General features: G+C 54.1%; 1 protein-coding gene across 9 annotated transcripts in view; it reads left to right on the top strand.

The window, feature by feature from the left end:
* SLC25A25 (solute carrier family 25 member 25) overlaps nucleotides 1–15145 on the top strand; it is a 35536-nt gene extending 20391 nt beyond the window's left edge. For 4 of the 9 annotated variants that reach the window (XM_027616252.2, XM_027616260.2, XM_027616255.2 and 1 more), the window contains exons 2-11: nucleotides 6908–7034; nucleotides 7121–7208; nucleotides 7881–7916; nucleotides 8181–8292; nucleotides 9508–9666; nucleotides 11357–11509; nucleotides 11821–11928; nucleotides 12027–12194; nucleotides 12763–12913; nucleotides 13017–15145. In XM_027616252.2, coding sequence (XP_027472053.1) covers nucleotides 6908–7034; nucleotides 7121–7208; nucleotides 7881–7916; nucleotides 8181–8292; nucleotides 9508–9666; nucleotides 11357–11509; nucleotides 11821–11928; nucleotides 12027–12194; nucleotides 12763–12913; nucleotides 13017–13201 — 1287 coding nt within the window. In that variant the 3' untranslated portion in view covers nucleotides 13202–15145. Of the gene's footprint in view, nucleotides 1–1862; nucleotides 2362–2962; nucleotides 4485–6907; nucleotides 7035–7120; nucleotides 7209–7880; nucleotides 7917–8180; nucleotides 8293–9507; nucleotides 9667–11356; nucleotides 11510–11820; nucleotides 11929–12026; nucleotides 12195–12762; nucleotides 12914–13016 lie in introns of those variants that run through there. The other 5 variants (XM_027616254.2, XM_027616256.2, XM_027616259.2 and 2 more) reach the window with 4 other exon arrangements.
* Nucleotides 15146–17642: the final 2497 nt, after the last annotated feature.

The raw sequence follows: 17642 nt of genomic DNA, 5'->3' as shown, positions 1-17642 counted from the left end.
TTAATCTTTCTTACTGGTATTTCCCCTCTGCATGGTCAGAAGCTGTAACACAGATCGGCTTTTGTGTTGTTTTCTAGCTAAGCCTAAGCCTGAACCTGCTCGAGTCGCCCCTTTCCCACACACCTGCCACCTTTCAATATGAAGTATTGCTTACTGTAATTCCCTGGGTCAGGCTTACAGGCTTTCTTTGGAAACCAGGTTCTAAAATCTTATGGGCGGTATCGGGTTTGGGTGCCATTTTACATGGATGTAACAAGAGCTGGGTCCTGGGTGAGGCTCAGCCCTGCTGCCAACAGGTTCTGGGGCCTGGGCTAACCAGGTCACCTCTCCAAGTCTGTTTGCTCATCTCAGATTAAGGGGCAACCCCAGGAGCCCCTCTGGGCCCAACTGTCTATCACCCCAGGGATACAGCACTTACAGTGGATCCCAGGTGCCTAGAGGTTGGCTCACTTGGACAGAATTTCCAGTTTCTGTGTGCAAGTGGAATTCCGCATGACCTGTGAGACTCAGGAGGGAGGGGTGGTTTAAATAAATAAGCAAACACCAATTCAGGTTTGTCCAATGAAGACATTCTGTTGGACTCCATCTCAGTTGCACAATACAAATACGTTGGAACCCTTAAAATTAACGTTGGAATAGAACTAACGTTAGCATTGTAAAATAACATTTTGACAAGAACATGCAGGGCTTTTTGGAGGACATTTTTTGACCCCATAATACCATTGGTCTGTGGAGTAATGAGCTTTGTTATAATCAGGATTTCATTCCGCTTTTTTCTAGAAAACAGTTGCTCTTATCTGATAATGCTTTTTTTTTTTAAGATTTTATTTATTTATTTGACAGAGAGAGGGAACACAAGCAGGGGGAGTGGGAGAGGGAGAAGCAGGCTTCCTGAGGAGCAGGGAGCCCAACGTGGGGCTCAATCCCAGGACCCTGGGATCATGACCTGAGCCGAAGGCAGACGCTTAACTGAGCCACCCAGGCGCCCCATCTGATAATGCTTTAATAAGTTTCCCGCAAAGTATAGAATGTAGGTTTCACTTTTATTTGGTATTGTCTTCGAACCTCTTCTCACGTTCTATAAATATATCAGAAAACTCAATAGTACACAGAGAAAAATTCAGTGGTACAGTTATGTTTACCAAAATTATTTGAAAAATGCAGTTTATTAGGAAACAAACATCTCCAAGTTGAACAACTTATTTTTTTGCCAAAATGTTTGCCATACTGTATTAGAATGACTGCAGTCATCACTGAAATGAGATACTTCAGCATCTCTCTTATTTTCGTTTCAGATGCAAATATGAATAATTTAACAAAGGAAGATCAGCATTTCAGAATGTAGCTCTTTTATTTATAAATGTGAACCTTTTTTAAAATTTTATTTTTTAAAGATTTTATTTATTTGACAGAGAGAGAGCACAAGCGGGGGGGGGGGGGTGGCAGGCAGAGGGAGAGGGAGAAGCAGGCTCCCCGCAGAGCAGGGGAAGCCTGATGTGGGGCTTGATCCCAGAACCTTGGGATCATGACCTGAGCCAAAGGCAGTCGCTTAACCAACTGAGCCACCCAGGCGCACTTTTAATTTTATTTTTAAGTAATCTCTCCACCCAACATGAGGCTCAAACTCACGACTCTGAGATTAAGAGTTGCTTGCTCTACCAACTGAGCCAGCCAGGTGCCCTTATAAATGTGAACCTACTTTTTTTTTCCTAAGATTTTATTTACTTATTCGAGAGATGGGGAGAGCACAGAGGGAGAGGGAGAGTGACAGGGAGAAACAGGCTCCCCGCTGAGCAGAGAGCCCTGAGGTCATGGCCTGGGCTGAAAGCAGACGCTTAATCAACTGAGCCACCCAGGTGCCCCTAAATGTGAACCTCCTTTAAAATAAAAATAATAATACATGATCTTGTTGAGGTGTATAAAATACCCTGACGAGTGCAGACACTCAGAAAAACATACTTTAGGTCTTCATCAAGAGTGGTCATGTTTGTTTCCTGGGGTCTTAAAGGCCTGCCACTGGCTTCACTCATTCAGAAGCTATTTATATCCACATCCTCCATGACCAAGTCAAGGTTCAGGTCTTAGGACTTAGGACTTAGTCAAGGTTCAAAACCATAGCCTCCTGCCTTCAGGGACCCCAGTAGCAGAGATAAGTTGTACATGAATACAGCCCTGAACCAGAAATTCTGGATGGGGCAGTTGAAGAGATAGATGACTGTCATGGACTTAGGTGGAGGCTGAGCAGAAATCTGGATAATCCAAGCTGTCTCCGGATTCCTCATCGGATCCTCCCCAGTGTAGCCCAAGACCTGTCTTTACAGACTCATCATCACATCTCTTTGGGAAGGGCTGAAATGTCATGTAAGTCAATAAATGTTTCATAATGCTGTATTTAAGCATCAACATCTTTTTTTATTTATTTATTTTTTTTTATTTAATCTCTACACCCAGCGTGGGGCTCGAACTCACGACCCGGAGATCAAGAGTCACCTCCTCTTCTGACGGAGCCAGCCAAGAGCCCCAACATCTTTTTTTTTTTTTTTAAGATTTTATTTATTTGAGAGAGCGAGCACAAGCAGAGGGAGAGGCAGAGGGGTAGAGAAAGGGAGAAGCAGAACCAGGGAGCCCAATGCAGGGCTCTATCCCAGGTCTCTGGGATCATGATCTGAGCTGAAGGCAGATGCTTAACTGACTGAGCCACCCAGGCATCCCACCCAACATCTTATTTTAAAATCCTTTTTTCTAGTTCTTTTTTTTTTTTAAGATTTTATTTATTTATTTGAGAGAGAGAGAATGAGAGACAGAGAGCACGAGAGGGAAGAGGGTCAGAGGGAGAAGCAGACTCCCTGCCGAGCAGGGAGCCTGATGCGGGACTCGATCCCTGGACTCCAGGATCATGACCTGAGCCGAAGGCAGTCGCTTAACCAACTGAGCCACCCAGGCGCCCTCCTTTTTTCTAGTTCTTAACAAAAAGCTTTTTAGCAAATTAAGAAATTCATTTTACTTTTGGTGATTTCCAAATTATAACCATCCATTTTTATCCATCCTGGTAGTGAGATTTAGTCTATATTAGGAAGTGGTGCACTATAGAAGGAACATCTTTGTGACGCGGTCTGCCTCCGCAGCACGAATCTCCTGACATTTTCCGTGGGGAAGGGATGATTTGGAGATGGTAGGCTGGGCTGGAGAGGATCACCCTTAAGTGATGACCCAAACCTGACTTTCCAGGACCTGAGATTTTTCTCTTATCTTCACGTCAAAGGGGTGTTCTGAAGCCGTGTTGCCCGATATAGAACTTTCTGGGTGATGGAAATGTTCAGTGAGTCCATGTGGCTGTGGAGTACCTGAAATGTCACACAACTCAGGAACTGAATTTTTAATTTCATTTAATTAATTTAAAATTTAAAACTTCCCTCCTGAATAGCACAGACCTAGGCCAGAAAGCTTGCACTATTACCAAACTTTGAAGTGTTCGGAAAGTGGGCTCTGAAGGCTATCTGGAGTCTTATGTGAGGGCCCAGCTGACCCCAGAGTAATGCTTCTGGGGAGTCCCTCTCCACAACCTTTAGTGAGGGTCCTTTCTGCCTCCATCGTGTCAGCTCCTGGGTGCTTGCAGGACCTCCAGGGGAAGCCTACAGGGGAATGGGTTGCTTCTGAGGTGCTCACATTGCAGAGTGGCCTGGAAAAGGTCATTGGCGCCAGCTGGAAGGCCGAGTCCAGGGCTCAGCCAGCTCCGGGGCAGCTCCCCTGCGGATGAATGAGCCGGAGCCCGCCGCCGTGGGGCCACTTCCAGGATCGCTGGGCACCCGGCTCCCAGGCAGCCCCTGCCGACTTCTACCCTCACAGCTAAACTGGGCCCCTTTCCAGCGAGCATCGACGCAGTCTGTGCATCCACTGATTTTTCTGTTGGGAATGATTTACTAAGGGGAGAAAACCATTGTATTGGGTGATGCGTTTGGGGACCTTGTGGAAAAACATGCTGAGGGCTGTTTGTTCATCTGGAGGGCTTGGCAGCGGAGGGTGTAGAAGGTTCGTTGGGGCAGCACTCTTCCCTCGGCCAGCTTCTGAGGAGTTAACTCCGGGCGCCCGTGACGTCAGTCCTGATCTTTACACCCCTCCACTTGAGCAATCGCCGCCTCCTCACGGGGGCCGGTGCTCATTGGCTGTGGGCAGGACTTCCCCTGGGCCGGCTTTTCTCAATTAAGTAAAAGGGCAGGGCCTGAGCAGCCAATGACAGCTGCGCCCCGGCTTATCTGGAGCGAGCGTGCGGTCCCGGCAGCATTCCCTGGCTCCCCGGCGGCGCGCGCGCCCGGCTCCCCGTCAGCATGCTCTGCCTGTGCCTGTATGTGCCGCTCATCGGGGAGACCCAGACCGAGTTCCAGTACTTCGAGTCCAAGGGCCTTCCCGCCGAGCTGAAGTCCATCTTCAAACTCAGCGTCTTCATCCCCTCCCAGGAGTTCTCCACCTACCGCCAGTGGAAGCAGGTCTGGAGCGGCGGCGGGCGCCTGCTCGGGGTCGGCTGAGTGAATGCCTGAGTGGTGGTAGAGGGTGCGCGTGCGCGAACTCCCCCCGCCCCCAAACGCCACGGAAGGGAAAGAATGTCTGAAATGTGCAAGTTCTTTCCCCAGTTTTCATGTGACTGTAGCCGGGGAAAGGGTTATGTCATGTCACAGGAATGACTGGCTTTCATATGACTTCCAAGGAAGGCCGGAATTACTGGGGAGATACCTGTGGGAAATGGAAAGGAATTCTTTACTGGGGATGGGGGGTAGTTCCAGAGAAACAGGGCCGCAAAGGGGGACAGACACAGCCCAGCCACTGTGGGGCCGTTTCTCAGAGCTGGGGGAGGGAGAGGCAGAGAAGCTCCTGTTGGAGGCCCAGAGTTGGAACTGGAGCTGCAGAGGCTGGAGCTGGCAGGGCTGTGTCCTGGGGAGGGGGAGCCCTCCCAAGACTTCCCTTGGGAGCAGCAAAAATTGTGACATTTTAAAGATGGGGAAATGGCTCCAGAGCCTGTGGGGGGCCCCTTGCCTCCTAAAGGAGCACCCTGACTTCTCTGTTAATCAGACCTCATGCTGTCTCCCACTGCTCATGATGGCAGTGGAGGTCAGATGGTGTGCTGGGGATGGGGATTAGCATATCCTAGGAAGGAGACAAAGTAGGCCCGGTGGTTCTGAGGTAGAAGCAAGGACTTTGAGAATGTCTTGAAATAACCTGCTGTGAACACATCCTTGGGTTCTCTGTATTACCAGACACCCGCGCCCACTGAGGCGCATGGATCGTGTTGGTGGCAGAGCGGCCCAGAAACCGAAAAGCTCTGTGCCTGTCATTCGCCTCCTAGATTCTATTTCCACTCCTGCCGTAAATCTAGAGTGATAACCATATATGTAATTTGTACCATTCTTGGCCGAGAGCACAGATGTCTGCAGGAAGTTAACTCCAGATAGCAGATGCAATATGTGCCAGCCTCTGTCTCACATTCCTGCCACACCCCCGGCGTTGTTCTGTGGATCATGTTAGGTGACATGGTATCTGCCCAGGCCTCCTCCTAGTATCCTTAGTGGCTGAGCAGTCACAAAGGGCCATCAGATGGTTCAGAGAGTAACCATGATCTTAATCATTGGAGAGCACCAGATAGCCAGTGGTCCATCCATTCCCAAACCCACTGGCTCAGAGACTTTTAAAGCCAGATTGGTTTGTGACTAGTGAGCCTGTTTCTCACCGAGAGAATTGGGCAAAACAGGAAGACTATGACCATTTTCCTTAGGAGGTTCTTGGTCCAGATTTTGGGGTGTTGCTAGGTTGCAGTGACTCATGTGTGTCACCCACCTTCTTGAGATTAACTTTTAGGGTGGCAGCGGGATCTCCAGGGAGGTGGCTCTGGAGTCTTAACAGGCCCAGCCTGAATCTCGCCCACCACTTCCCTGGCTGTGTAACCTTGGATAAATTAACCTCTCTGAGCTTGTTTCCTTCTCTGTAAAAAATGGGGGGAATGACAGTACCTGCCTCCTAGAGCTGCTTGAGAGGGTTCAGCAGGGTACTAGGGGTAAAGCATTTAGCGGGCCCTGTGGCACAGGCCAAGGGCTCGCTCGTTCGGGGAGAATTTCCAGGGGCTGAGCATGCAAAACTGCAGCTGCTGAACAAAGTTCACCTCTAGGGGCAGGCATAGAGTTCTGTTCAAGGGGTCTCTTCAAGCCTTCTTGGGTCAGGAAACTACTAAGAGCTGGCCTGCTTTTTGGTACCTGGTTATGTCATCTGGCTCCCCTGGGATCAGAGGCTGGCAGTGCCATCAAGGCCATGCCCGCGTCCAAGAATAGTCCCCCTTGGCTCCTACCAGGGTCCTCTGGCCATGTTTCTGCCATGCAGGCATTGGCAGGGGCCAGCTATGCCCCCATACCTTTACCCTGGTCACCCATTTGTTCTTGGGCCAGTGCCACTGTTAGGGATAAAAAGAGCAAGCTGCAGCATTCCTGGTGGCATCTGGAGCGCCCGAGGCCATCCCCACATTTGGGCAGAGAGCATGTGGGCTGAGGCCGGGCGCCAGGGACCCTGCTGCAGGGGAACCACACGGCTGACCTTGGTTGTACAATAAGTTAGTCTTCAGGACACTTGGAATGAGAAAGTGTCAAGCCGGCCGCTTGCTGGCCTGTGTCTGAAGGGCGCCTCCCAGGGGTGCCTTTTTCCTCTTTGCTTGTGAGGGGAAGCAAGGTGGGCTTTTGCTTGGGTTCTGGCTAGGTCTTGGGGATCCAAGTGGTGGCATTGGGAACAGAACCGAGGAAGCATCTCAGGTCCTTGAGGCCACCTCTGTGCATGGGTTAGCACAGTTGTTTCCTGGGGACAGGCCGCCACAAGGAACGAGGAAAAGCTGGGGCACGAGATCAAGGAGGAAACTTTAACTTTTTTTTAATAGAAAATTGTGCAAGCTGGAGATAAAGACCTCGATGGGCAGCTCGACTTTGAAGAGTTTGTCCATTATCTCCAAGATCACGAGAAGAAGCTGAGGCTGGTGTTCAAGAGTTTAGACAAGAAGAATGACGGTGAGCATTGCCTCCAGAGCCAGTGGCTGCCCGCGTCTCAGGCCTCTTGCGGGCCTGGCCCCTGGCTGAAGCCTTTGTTGTTGCAGGACGGATCGATGCTCAGGAGATCATGCAGTCCCTGCGGGACCTGGGAGTCAAGATATCCGAACAGCAGGCCGAAAAGATTCTCAAGAGGTGAGAACTTTTGTCAGCCTCTGTATCTGGTTTAACAAACACGTGATGAAAGAAACGTTCTTGGACCAACCCCGTGGCGCCCTTCACTGTATTAACCCCATTTCTCTGAACTTTGGCTTCTGTTGGTTTGATGCCATGAGTAGGTAGCCCCCTTCCCAGGAGCAACCGCTCCCTGAGTTCCAGGCCAGAGTCACGAATCACCTGGAAGTGTGCCCGCTCACCGGTGACCCGTGAAGAGAAAAGACCAGTTGGGGGGATTTCAAGTGGGTGAAAGGCGAGCAAGGAGCACTCTCTTTGCCTGGTGGGGACGGGGAAGGGGCTCAGGTGGCAGCAGTCTGCGTACGGTGGACTTCTCCCCGAGAATGCTGCATTTCCTCCCCCCTGTAATCAGAAGTGCTGCCCCGAGACAGCTCCCAGGGGAGCCCTGGTCCTGGGGGAGAGCATATAGTGGCTATGGCGGGAAATCGCGCAGATTTCCCTTAGGAGCGCTGCCCTTGCTGCCTGCGCCTTTCCAGATCCCCGGGGCCAGAAGCAGCTGGTCAGGGACAGTTGCCTCTTGTCCAGCTCCCTGGGCGTTGTGCCGTGCTGTGTGCCTGCTTCGCTAACATCTGCTCAGAGCACTTATCTGTGTTTCTCCTCTCTCCTCTGCATCCTCCTTTGTCTGTCTGTCAGAATACGAACGGGCCACTTCTGGGGCCCTGTAACCTAGTAAGTATCCGTGCACCCCGGTGACCCCCTCCCTCCTTGACCTCTGTGCCTGATCAGAACCGGGTTCTTATGGGCCATTGTATTCCTGTTTTCGTGCAAAGTGGGGTGTGGAGCCACCTCGCCTCTTCACTGGGGCCGAGGCACCTCCCGTGGTTTCCTCAGTGGCGCAGGGCCTGCCCCGGGCTCGCCTGGAGGGGTGGAAGTGCAGCTCACGTATGGCCCTGTTTACCCCCGGGGGCAACCGACCATGTGCTTGTCTTGCAGCATGGATAAAAATGGCACAATGACCATCGACTGGAACGAGTGGAGAGACTACCACCTTCTGCACCCTGTGGAAAACATCCCCGAGATCATCCTGTACTGGAAGCATTCCACGGTGAGTCCCATGCCCCGGGGCGTGAAGGCACTTTCTCCCTCCTCCATTCACGCGTCCGCTCTCAAGGCATCAACCCCCATCCCGGTGTGGGGGTGAGAGTGGGGTTTTCGGCTTTTGGCTTTCCTCTTCAGCACGAGACTTGACTCCTCCGCCAGCCCCACAGAGCCCTCCACGTGTGCCCTCCATTCCCCCACGCCAGCCCTGACCACCCAGACACGGGGTTCCCTCTGCCCTGGATGCCCTCCCGCCCCACATGCTGCCTGTCCTTCAGGGTCCGCTCCAGACACCGCTTCCCCAATCCTGCTCGTTCTCCCAAAGCCTACGTGCGCCTGGGGCAGCGGGGACAATACTAGAACAAATAGAGCCATTAAGTTTCTTCCCCCAGCACCCCATTTTTTGCGTCCTTTCTCTCTGTCAAAGAAAATGTCGTGTACATGCTGCTCTTTCACCCCTGTCAGCACTGCTGTTCAGAAAGAGCCATCACACTGCCCTGGTTGTGGCCATGTTGACCCCCCACCTGCGAGCCCCTTCATTCGGGGTAGGCCCGCCCCATCTGCCATCTTAGCTACCCTAGACTGTCCGCTCTGGGAGGGGAGGCCGGGGGCTTGCCTCTGGTCTGTCTCCCGCAGTGCCCAGGGCAGGATCTCACCCTCAGGGCACCCTTGGCTCCCCAGTTGGCTGATCGGAGCAGAGCTGGCTCTGACCAGGCGGGATGCCGCCCAGGAGAGCGGCTGTTACGTAGGCATTGCAGTCTCTGATATTTGCCGAGGCCTTGTGCAATGTTCTGCCAGCGTGATCTGGTTCCACATCGGGTTTCAGAATTTTTACCCCTGACTTGACCCTTTCAGTACAGGCAGTCTGGTGATCCTCAGCTAAAATGCCTTTGTAAGCCATTCTTGCAAGAGCCGTGGGCAAGTATCTGCAAGGCTGTCCAAATGGTTTTATAACCGCTTTCTTCCAGCCTCGCTCTCAGATTCTCTCCCTGGGCCTCTGCAGGGCTCACACAGGGATAGGAGCTGTGCCACCTCCATGCGGTGAACGGGAAGGGGCACACTCGTCCCCCCACCCTGGGCCCGGGGCATTGTCACCATCTGTGTGGCCCCTGGGGCCCGGCCATTCTGGACAGTGCCAGGTTACAGACCTGGCTGTCTGCCAACAGCTTGGCCACAAGCATCAGGAGCCTGCCTGTTTTATCTGTGCTGGTCTTCCTTGCAGATCTTTGATGTGGGTGAGAATCTGACGGTCCCCGATGAATTCACCATGGAAGAGAGACAGACGGGGATGTGGTGGAGACACCTGGTGGCTGGAGGCGGGGCCGGGGCAGTATCCAGAACTTGCACGGCGCCCCTGGACAGACTCAAGGTGCTCATGCAGGTACGTGGGGAAAATGGGCCTCAGACCACCCGGTTTCCACCCCGTGGGTCCTCAGTGAGTCGGTTTTCTCCTCCTTTGTCTTTTGCTCTTTGGGCTCATACTTTTCTAACCCAGTAAATTAGATTGGAATTATTGCTCAGACACGGGCAACAGAAGATCCAGGTCTAATTGCCCTTTTGCACGTAGTTTATTTCATCTTATCCGGGGCACGAAAGCCAAGGGTCACATTACAGGGCTGAAATGTGGACAGGTGAAGCCAGTGAGAACCAGGGTGGCAGGAACCTGTTTTCCTGGGCACATTTTGTGTAGGCAGCACACGGGGTGGATGCGAGCAGACCCCCACCTGGCCCAGACACCTTTACCTTGGCCGGACGCCCAACTCCACGTCCACAGGGCAGAGATAAGCTAGGCCCACGTCAGGGACAGGCTTGCGAAATTGGCCTGCACGAGGATGCCCTGTCGGACTTCAGGGTCGCCTGAACACGTGGCGCAGCGCCCCCCAGCCCTTTGCTTGTGTGCCAGTGCTGGTGTTTCTGAGCCCTGCTCAGAAAAGGTGCCATCCTCTTGGGATGATGAGCACTGCGTCTTGTATGGAAGTGATGAATCACTGAGTTCTATTCCAGAAACCAAGATTGCACTGTATGTTAACTACCTAAAATTTTTTATTTTTTGTTAAAGATTTTATTGATGTGTCAGAGAGTGCATAAGCAGGGAGAGCGACAGGCAGAGGGAGAAGCAGGCTCCCTATTGAGCAGGGAGCCCGATGTGGGGCTCAATCCCAGTACCCTGGGATCATGACCTGAGCCAAAGGCAGTCGCTTAACCAACTGAGCCACCCAGACGCGCTAAAATTGTTATAAAAGAAAAGAAAGGAAGAAAAAAAAGTGCCATCCTTTCCTCCCCATCTTGCCCTCCTGAGCCTGTGTTGTTTTGAAGCCTGTTAAACATGAACTCCCTTCTCTTGCAGAAGTGGGGGGTGGGAGAGCGGAATGGTTTAGGGAGAAAAGCTTTGGGAAATAAAACCTGACCGGGGTCCTGCCTTCACAGCTATGTGACCTTGTGACCTGCTTCCTCACTCCAGTGCCGGGACTTCCATTCTTCTGTAAAACCCAGGGGGCCTGAACAAATTGCCTCCCCAGTACCTGGGATGGGCCTTAAAGTGATCCGTGGTTTTATGATGGTTGAAGCTGGTTATGGGTTCAGGAAAGCCCAGTATATAACTCTCGGCACTTTTGTACATGTTTGAAATTTTCCATAGTAAAAAGCTCAATTGAAAAAAGGTGGAGGGCACCTGGGTGGCTTAGTTGGTTAAGCGACTGCCTTCGGCTCAGGTCATGATCCTGGAGTCCCGGGACTGAGTCCCGCATCGCTTCTCCCTCTGACCCTCCCCTGTCTCATTCTCTCTCTCAAATAAATAAATAAAATCTTTAAAAAAAAAAAAAAAGGAAAAAGGTGGTTAAAGTAGTAGCTGCAGGGGTGTTTAGCGCAGTGTTAGCATACCATAGGTGCACCGTGAAGAGCGAGGGTAGCCATGTTGGATTCTCCAGGTGCCGAGTTACCCTTCAGAACCCCAACAGGGGAGAGCTGCCTGCTGACCCCAATGTGCGGGCCTGCAGTAGAGGCTTTCTGTCCCATGCTGGCCGCCCCCTGGTCACAGGCTTCTTTCTGACCACTCGTCCTTCCCTCCTCAGGTCCACGCCTCCCGCAGCAACAACATGTGCATCGTGGGCGGGTTCACCCAGATGATTCGAGAAGGTGGGACCAAATCCCTCTGGCGGGGCAATGGCATCAACGTCCTCAAAATTGCCCCCGAGTCGGCCATCAAATTCATGGCCTACGAGCAGGTGAGGACCCCACTCCCCAAGGCGAGGCGCCTGTTGTCAGCTGCTTCCTGAGCTTCCCTGGGTGGAGCTCCCTGCCCTGCTGATGCCCTGGAAGCTGGAGCCAGTCACTGTACCCAGGGGACAGCAGGAAGAGGCAGGTGGCTGGGTCCAGCCCCCACTCTGCTGCCAGCCCCAGAGTGGGCCAGTTCCCTCTATTTCTGGACAGTGTCAGGTGTGCCAGGGACACCAGGCCTTGGATCTGGGAGGAGCCCTGGGACAGGGGCAGCGGAGCTGGTCTCGGGGTCTGTCCATTCATTTGCTCTCTCTTCTAGATCAAGCGTCTCGTGGGGAGCGACCAGGAGACTCTGAGGATTCACGAGAGACTTGTGGCAGGGTCCTTGGCCGGGGCCATCGCCCAGAGCAGCATCTACCCGATGGAGGTGAGGGCTGCCTTGGTCCTAGAGTGGGCAGTGCGCATGCGGTGAGGGTGAGGAGTGGGCCGCGCTCACGCTCCCATCGCTCCTTTTGGGTTCTCCAGGTTCTGAAGACCCGGATGGCCTTGCGCAAGACAGGCCAGTACTCAGGCATGCTGGACTGTGCCAGGAAGATCCTGGCCAGAGAGGGAATAGCCGCCTTCTACAAAGGCTATGTCCCCAACATGCTGGGGATCATCCCCTACGCTGGGATAGACCTAGCCGTCTACGAGGTGAGGTCCTAGCAGGCTCAGGCTCCTTGACTCAGTAGCAGAGATTCAGAAACCCCTCCTAGCCAGGCCCCTGCCTGTTCTCACTCCCTGGTAGACACTGGGGGGTGGCTGCAACAAGGAGCAAAGCGTGTCTCCTTCCAGACTCCTCTGTTCTCCGCAAGGGTCTCCTGTCACACGGCCTGGCCCTGGCAGCCCCCAGGTTCTGCAGCCTCAGGGACTCAAGTGGGCAGATCACCAGACGATGACGCTAGGAGAGCTCACTGGGCCCCCAGCAGACCTCAGACCACAGAAGTCAGGCTCTCTGGGTGGGGAGGTGGGTGTTGCTCCTGCCTCAGCCCCACTCCCTGTCCTACCCAGGAATCCCCAGTGACAGCAGAAACAAAGGGCAGGCAGGCCAAGCGAATCAGGTTACAGTAGCCTCAAGGATCCCATGTGACAAGGAAATGCCTCCTGTGCGGATCCAATAACTATGCCCCCACCCCCAGACCCTTGTCTCCTCTTGCCTCATAAGCTTTTTCTGGGGCTCACGGGCACTTTGCCTCATCCCTGTCCCCCTTTCCTCTGCCAGACGCTCAAGAACGCCTGGCTACAGCGCTACGCAGTCAATAGCGCGGACCCTGGTGTGTTTGTGCTCCTGGCCTGTGGCACCATGTCCAGCACGTGCGGCCAGCTGGCCAGCTACCCACTGGCCCTGGTCAGGACCCGGATGCAAGCCCAAGGTAATGCTGGTGCTGGGCCAGTCCCCAGGGACCCATCTCCCCGGGCAGGTTGGGCTCTAGGAAGGAGCTGGTAAAGCCCCGATGGGTGCCTCTCTCACGACAGCCTCCATTGAGGGCGCTCCGGAGGTGACCATGAGCAGCCTCTTCAGGCAGATCCTGCGGACCGAGGGGGCCTTTGGCCTGTACCGGGGGCTGGCCCCCAACTTCATGAAGGTGATCCCAGCCGTGAGCATCAGCTACGTGGTATACGAGAACCTGAAGATCACCCTGGGCGTACAGTCGCGGTGATGGGACTGGCGGGGGGGTGGGGGACAGCCCCGCCTTGCGCGGCAGACTCACGGATCCTGGGCCTGCAGCCCTGGGATATGTAGCCATCCATTCTGTGAATGTGCCAACACTAAGCTGACTGAAGCCAAGCTGTGAAAAGCCTGGGATGCACCTGCAAGGGAGTGGGGCAAGGCCCGGCAGGCCCGCCGGGTGTGTCCTGCTGACCCTGGCTGGCCGGCACATCCGTTCCAGGGGCCAGCAGGACACAGGCGCACGCACGCACGCACGCGGGGACGGGACATTTCCCGCGGTGCCTGCCGGACAGTGGGGCCCGGAGCCGGCTTCGTTCTTCCATCTCGCTGCCAGACCACCAGCCTCAGGCCCTGCCCCCTGGCCTGCTGGGCGCCTACACCGTGCCCGTGTTGCTTCCTTCCTCGCTGCTGTGTTAGTATAGTAGGAGGAAGGCCACCAGCCCTCTCCCCATGTTAGCGCTCGCTCCTCTCCCCTCGGTCTGTGGGGGCCTCATGCCCTGGCTTCCTGGCCTACAGGGTCCCCTCTGGCTAGGTTGCGCGGGGGGAGAGGGAGGAGTCCGGCTTCTGTGCTCACCCCGCTGTTGGCCTCTGAGCTCCCCAACAGATGGGCCCCCGGATGTGCGTGTGCATGCAGGGGGCAGGGCCAAGTTCCTCCATTGGCTGCCCGCCTGGCCTCCCGGTGCATGGCTTCATGGAAGGCGAGGGCTGGCTCCCGCAACGCAGAGGGCCTCGCTGCTCCTGCCGCCAGGGGTGTCCTGGTGTTCTGAGCTGGCCCCAGACTCCGTCAGGACTGGCACCAGCTCAGAACCACCTCCCTGTCCCCGCTGTGGAATGAGAGCTGGGCGGGCACCACAGAGCGGCAGGAAGGGCAGCCCCTGCCCCGCGTCTGCGCACCCTGATGAGAGGAGGAAAAGGTGTTCAAGGCCTTAATTATGTATCGTTGGGCAAAGGGTTTTGTTCAGAAGGACAAGCTGGACAAATGTGTACGTTCTGTGCTTCCAGAGGGAAGACAAAGGGGGTAGAGAGCCTGGCTGACTTCATTAAAGTCTGTTTCTGAGCCTCTGGGGATTCGTGTCCAATCCCAATTGGGGCAGAGTGGGGACCAGCCTCACATTCCACTGCTGCAGGGTGTCACACTGCTTGGAGCCTATTTATTTCGTATTTATTTGAACAGAGTTATGTCCTAACTATTTTTATAGATTTGTTTAATTAATAGCCTGTCATTTTCAAATTCATTTTGTATTCATATTTATGTTCATGGTTGATTGTACCTTCCCAACACCCTCCAGGCGGGGTGGGGAGAGGAAGGAGGGGCCGTGGGAGTGACCTTTCCCGCCACTGGCCACACTGACGTCAAGTCTGTCCAAAGAAATTCCTGGGAACTGGCGACAGATAGAAGGTCAGGGGGGGAGGGGCCCTGGTCAGGGGGGATGACCTTGGGCAGGTTGGGACAGGGCTCGCACCCAGGAAGCCTTAGGATCTGAGGGTTCAGTAAGGGGCAGGAAGAGTGGCAGAAATCTCAATTCCATTGAAGATGTAAGTCCAAACCATTTCTTGGGCTGGGAGGATCTCTTTCTTTTATCCTTTCGAATGGCAAGGCACTGAGGGGCCTATCACTGTGAGTTTGGGGTTGGGGCTCCAGGAGAGGGCGGCCAGTACCCCGCCCCTGCCTGTGAAGTGGGCTCCCTCCCTCCCAGGCCCGCCCCCGCCCGCCGCCACCACCCCTGCTCAGCAACGCTGGTCAATTTGCGGCTGGAGGTCGCATTTCCATTCCACCATAATGGCCTAGTGAGGACAATGCTAATAGGATGCAAAGATCAATGCAAAAATTATTGTTATATATCAGTCTAGCGATAACTGGAATTTGTGAAAAAGCAAAGAATTGGAAGTTGTCACTTAAAACAGCCTTCTAATAAAGTTGTTTCAAAGCTGATGACGGAGCCATGATTTATCTGATGTGGGCTTGGGTGGTGGGGGAGGGGGCGTTTGCAGGTTAGAAGATGAATCCATGTTTGTCATCAGCGAAAATGAGAAAGCTAGCCCCTCTGGGCCTCTCAGAAGCACTCCCTCTTGAAAGATATTTGTAGGATTTGGGGTGCTCTGCCCCAGATCACCAGAGCCCCCCTGAGTTGTGAGGCCAGTGGTTCTTCCTCAGCCCTCCTCCAGTTGAGTCTGTCTTGGACGGAGCTGATCACTCCCTACCCCTGAGGCCTCTGCGGAGGCTGTGTGCTGTCGGTTCCCGGGCTGCCCCCTCCCCAGCCTCACCGGTGCACACTTGCACACTTAGGGATGTTGCAGGGCCTCCCGCCTGCTGTTCTTTCTTTGTTTTTTAAAGATTTTATTTATTTGAGAGACAGAACAAGAGCACATGAGTGGTGGGGGAGGGGCAGAGGGAGAGGGAGAAGCAGACACCCTGCTGAGCAGGGAGCCCGATGCGGACTCCATCCCAGGACACTGGGATCATGACCTGAGCCGAAGGCAGATGCCCAACCGACTGAGCCACCCAGGCGTCCCCCCCACATCCCCGCACCTGACATTCTTGATTTGCTTTCTGCCTGTCTCCCCAGGAGAGGGTGAGGCCTCTGGGGCAGCGAATACATTTGCGGTGTATCTCCAGCACTTAAGACAGTGCGGGTGCCATTTTCATTAAATGACTATCTACATTCTGTCCCCTGATGGCCCCAAGTACCACGGGTCAGGGCAGCAGGGGAGAGTAGGAAGCAGCTTGGGGAACCCACCAGGGGGCTGTGACATTCAGAGGCTGTAAGGGAGGCCCAGAAGTGTGCCCAGGTTTGCAACTGGTATATACCACTTGTACTGGGTCGAATAGCATCCCCTGGAAATTCATATCCCCTGGGAACCTCAGAATGTTGCTTCACTTGGAAATAGGGCTTTTACAGATGTAATCAAGTTAAAGTGAGGTCACACCGCATTACAGTGAGCCCCAAGTCCAATGAGTGGTGTCCTAGAACATGGAACTTTGGACAGACATGCCCAGAAGAGAGAGGGAAAAGGCCATGTGACCACAGGGCTTGCATCCACAAGCCAGGAAACGCCAAGGATTGCAGAGGGCCACCCAAAGCAAGGGGAGTGGCAAGAAGTTTCTCCCGCAAATTGTCCAGAAGGGCCCAACGCCACCAACACGTGGATTCCAGACCCTGGGCCTCCTGAACTATGAGAGAATGAAGTTTTGTTGTTTGGGGTCATCTAAGTTTGTGGTGATTTGTTAACGGCCACCCGGGGAAACTAATATGCCACCCGCTTCAGCTGTTCGTTGCCGGGGTAACACGCAGAAACCATTTCCCAACGATCAGGTCTTGGCAAGTGGACCCCTTTACCCTGAGCCTGCTCTCCCAAGCAAATGTTCCACAGTGCGGCAGGCAGAATTATGTCCCCTCCCAAAGATGTCCATGTCCTAATTCCCAGAACCTGTGGATTAGGTTACATGGCACAGGGCAGTCAGGCTTGCCAATCAGCTGACCTTAAAATAGGGAGATTATCCTGGATTATCCCTGTGGGCCGCGTGTAATCACATGGGTCCTTCAGTGGGGGAGACGGTGCAGGAAAAGCAGGGAGAAGGCACAGGAAGGACTCAGCCTGAGGTCACTGGCTCTGAAGGTGGAGGAAGGGGCCACAAGTCACAGGAATGCGGGCGGCCGCTAGGAGCTGGAAGAGATGAGGGGTGGATTCTCCACCGAGCGTCTCCAGGAGGAACACGGTCCTGCTGACACTTTGATATTAGCCGAGTAAGACGCATGTCAGCCTTCTGACCTCCAGAACCGTTAAGACAATTTCCCATATTGGTTCAGTCACTATTGTCCGTGCTAATGTGTTACATCGGCAGCAGGAAACAAACACACTTTTTTAGTTCTGCCCTTTCTCCATCTTGGCTGAGAAGAGCCTCCCACTGGGTTGGGGTATTTGACCAGAGGGCACCTTGGGGGTGGGGGATGCGGGGGAATAGTGCAGAGGAGGCGTGTCCCAAGACCCAGGATGGGATGGGCTCTGGCCCAGCCCCTGGCCCATCTGAGTAGGCGGCTGGCCCTGAAGCGCCGGCTGACGCCTCCTGCTCCTCCAGGAAGCCAAGCACCGTAGGACCCACTCAGGCCCTCAGCTCTTTGCAGAGGGCGTCCAGCCGCCTCCTCTGAGGTCAGAGCCTGGAGCAGTCTGGGGAATGGGGGCTGTGGGAGCTGCAGAAAGCCTGTCTGACTTTCCGTGGATAGACACTAGGACACTGGAAATCCCTGCCCCACTGTGGCCGAGGTGTGGCCTTGGGCAAGTCACACCACCTCTCTGAGCCTGTTTGTCCATTAGACGAAGAGAATAAGACTTGCCTGGGAGGGCTGTTAGAAAGTCGGAATGAGGCGCCCCTGGCTGGCTTGGTCGATGGAGCCTGTGACTCTTGATCTCGGGGGTAGTGAGTTTGAGCC

Source organism: Zalophus californianus, chromosome 13 (genome assembly GCF_009762305.2).
Source record: "Zalophus californianus isolate mZalCal1 chromosome 13, mZalCal1.pri.v2, whole genome shotgun sequence".
Lineage (NCBI taxonomy): Eukaryota > Metazoa > Chordata > Mammalia > Carnivora > Otariidae > Zalophus > Zalophus californianus.
This window is presented reverse-complemented; position numbering and strand designations above follow the sequence as displayed.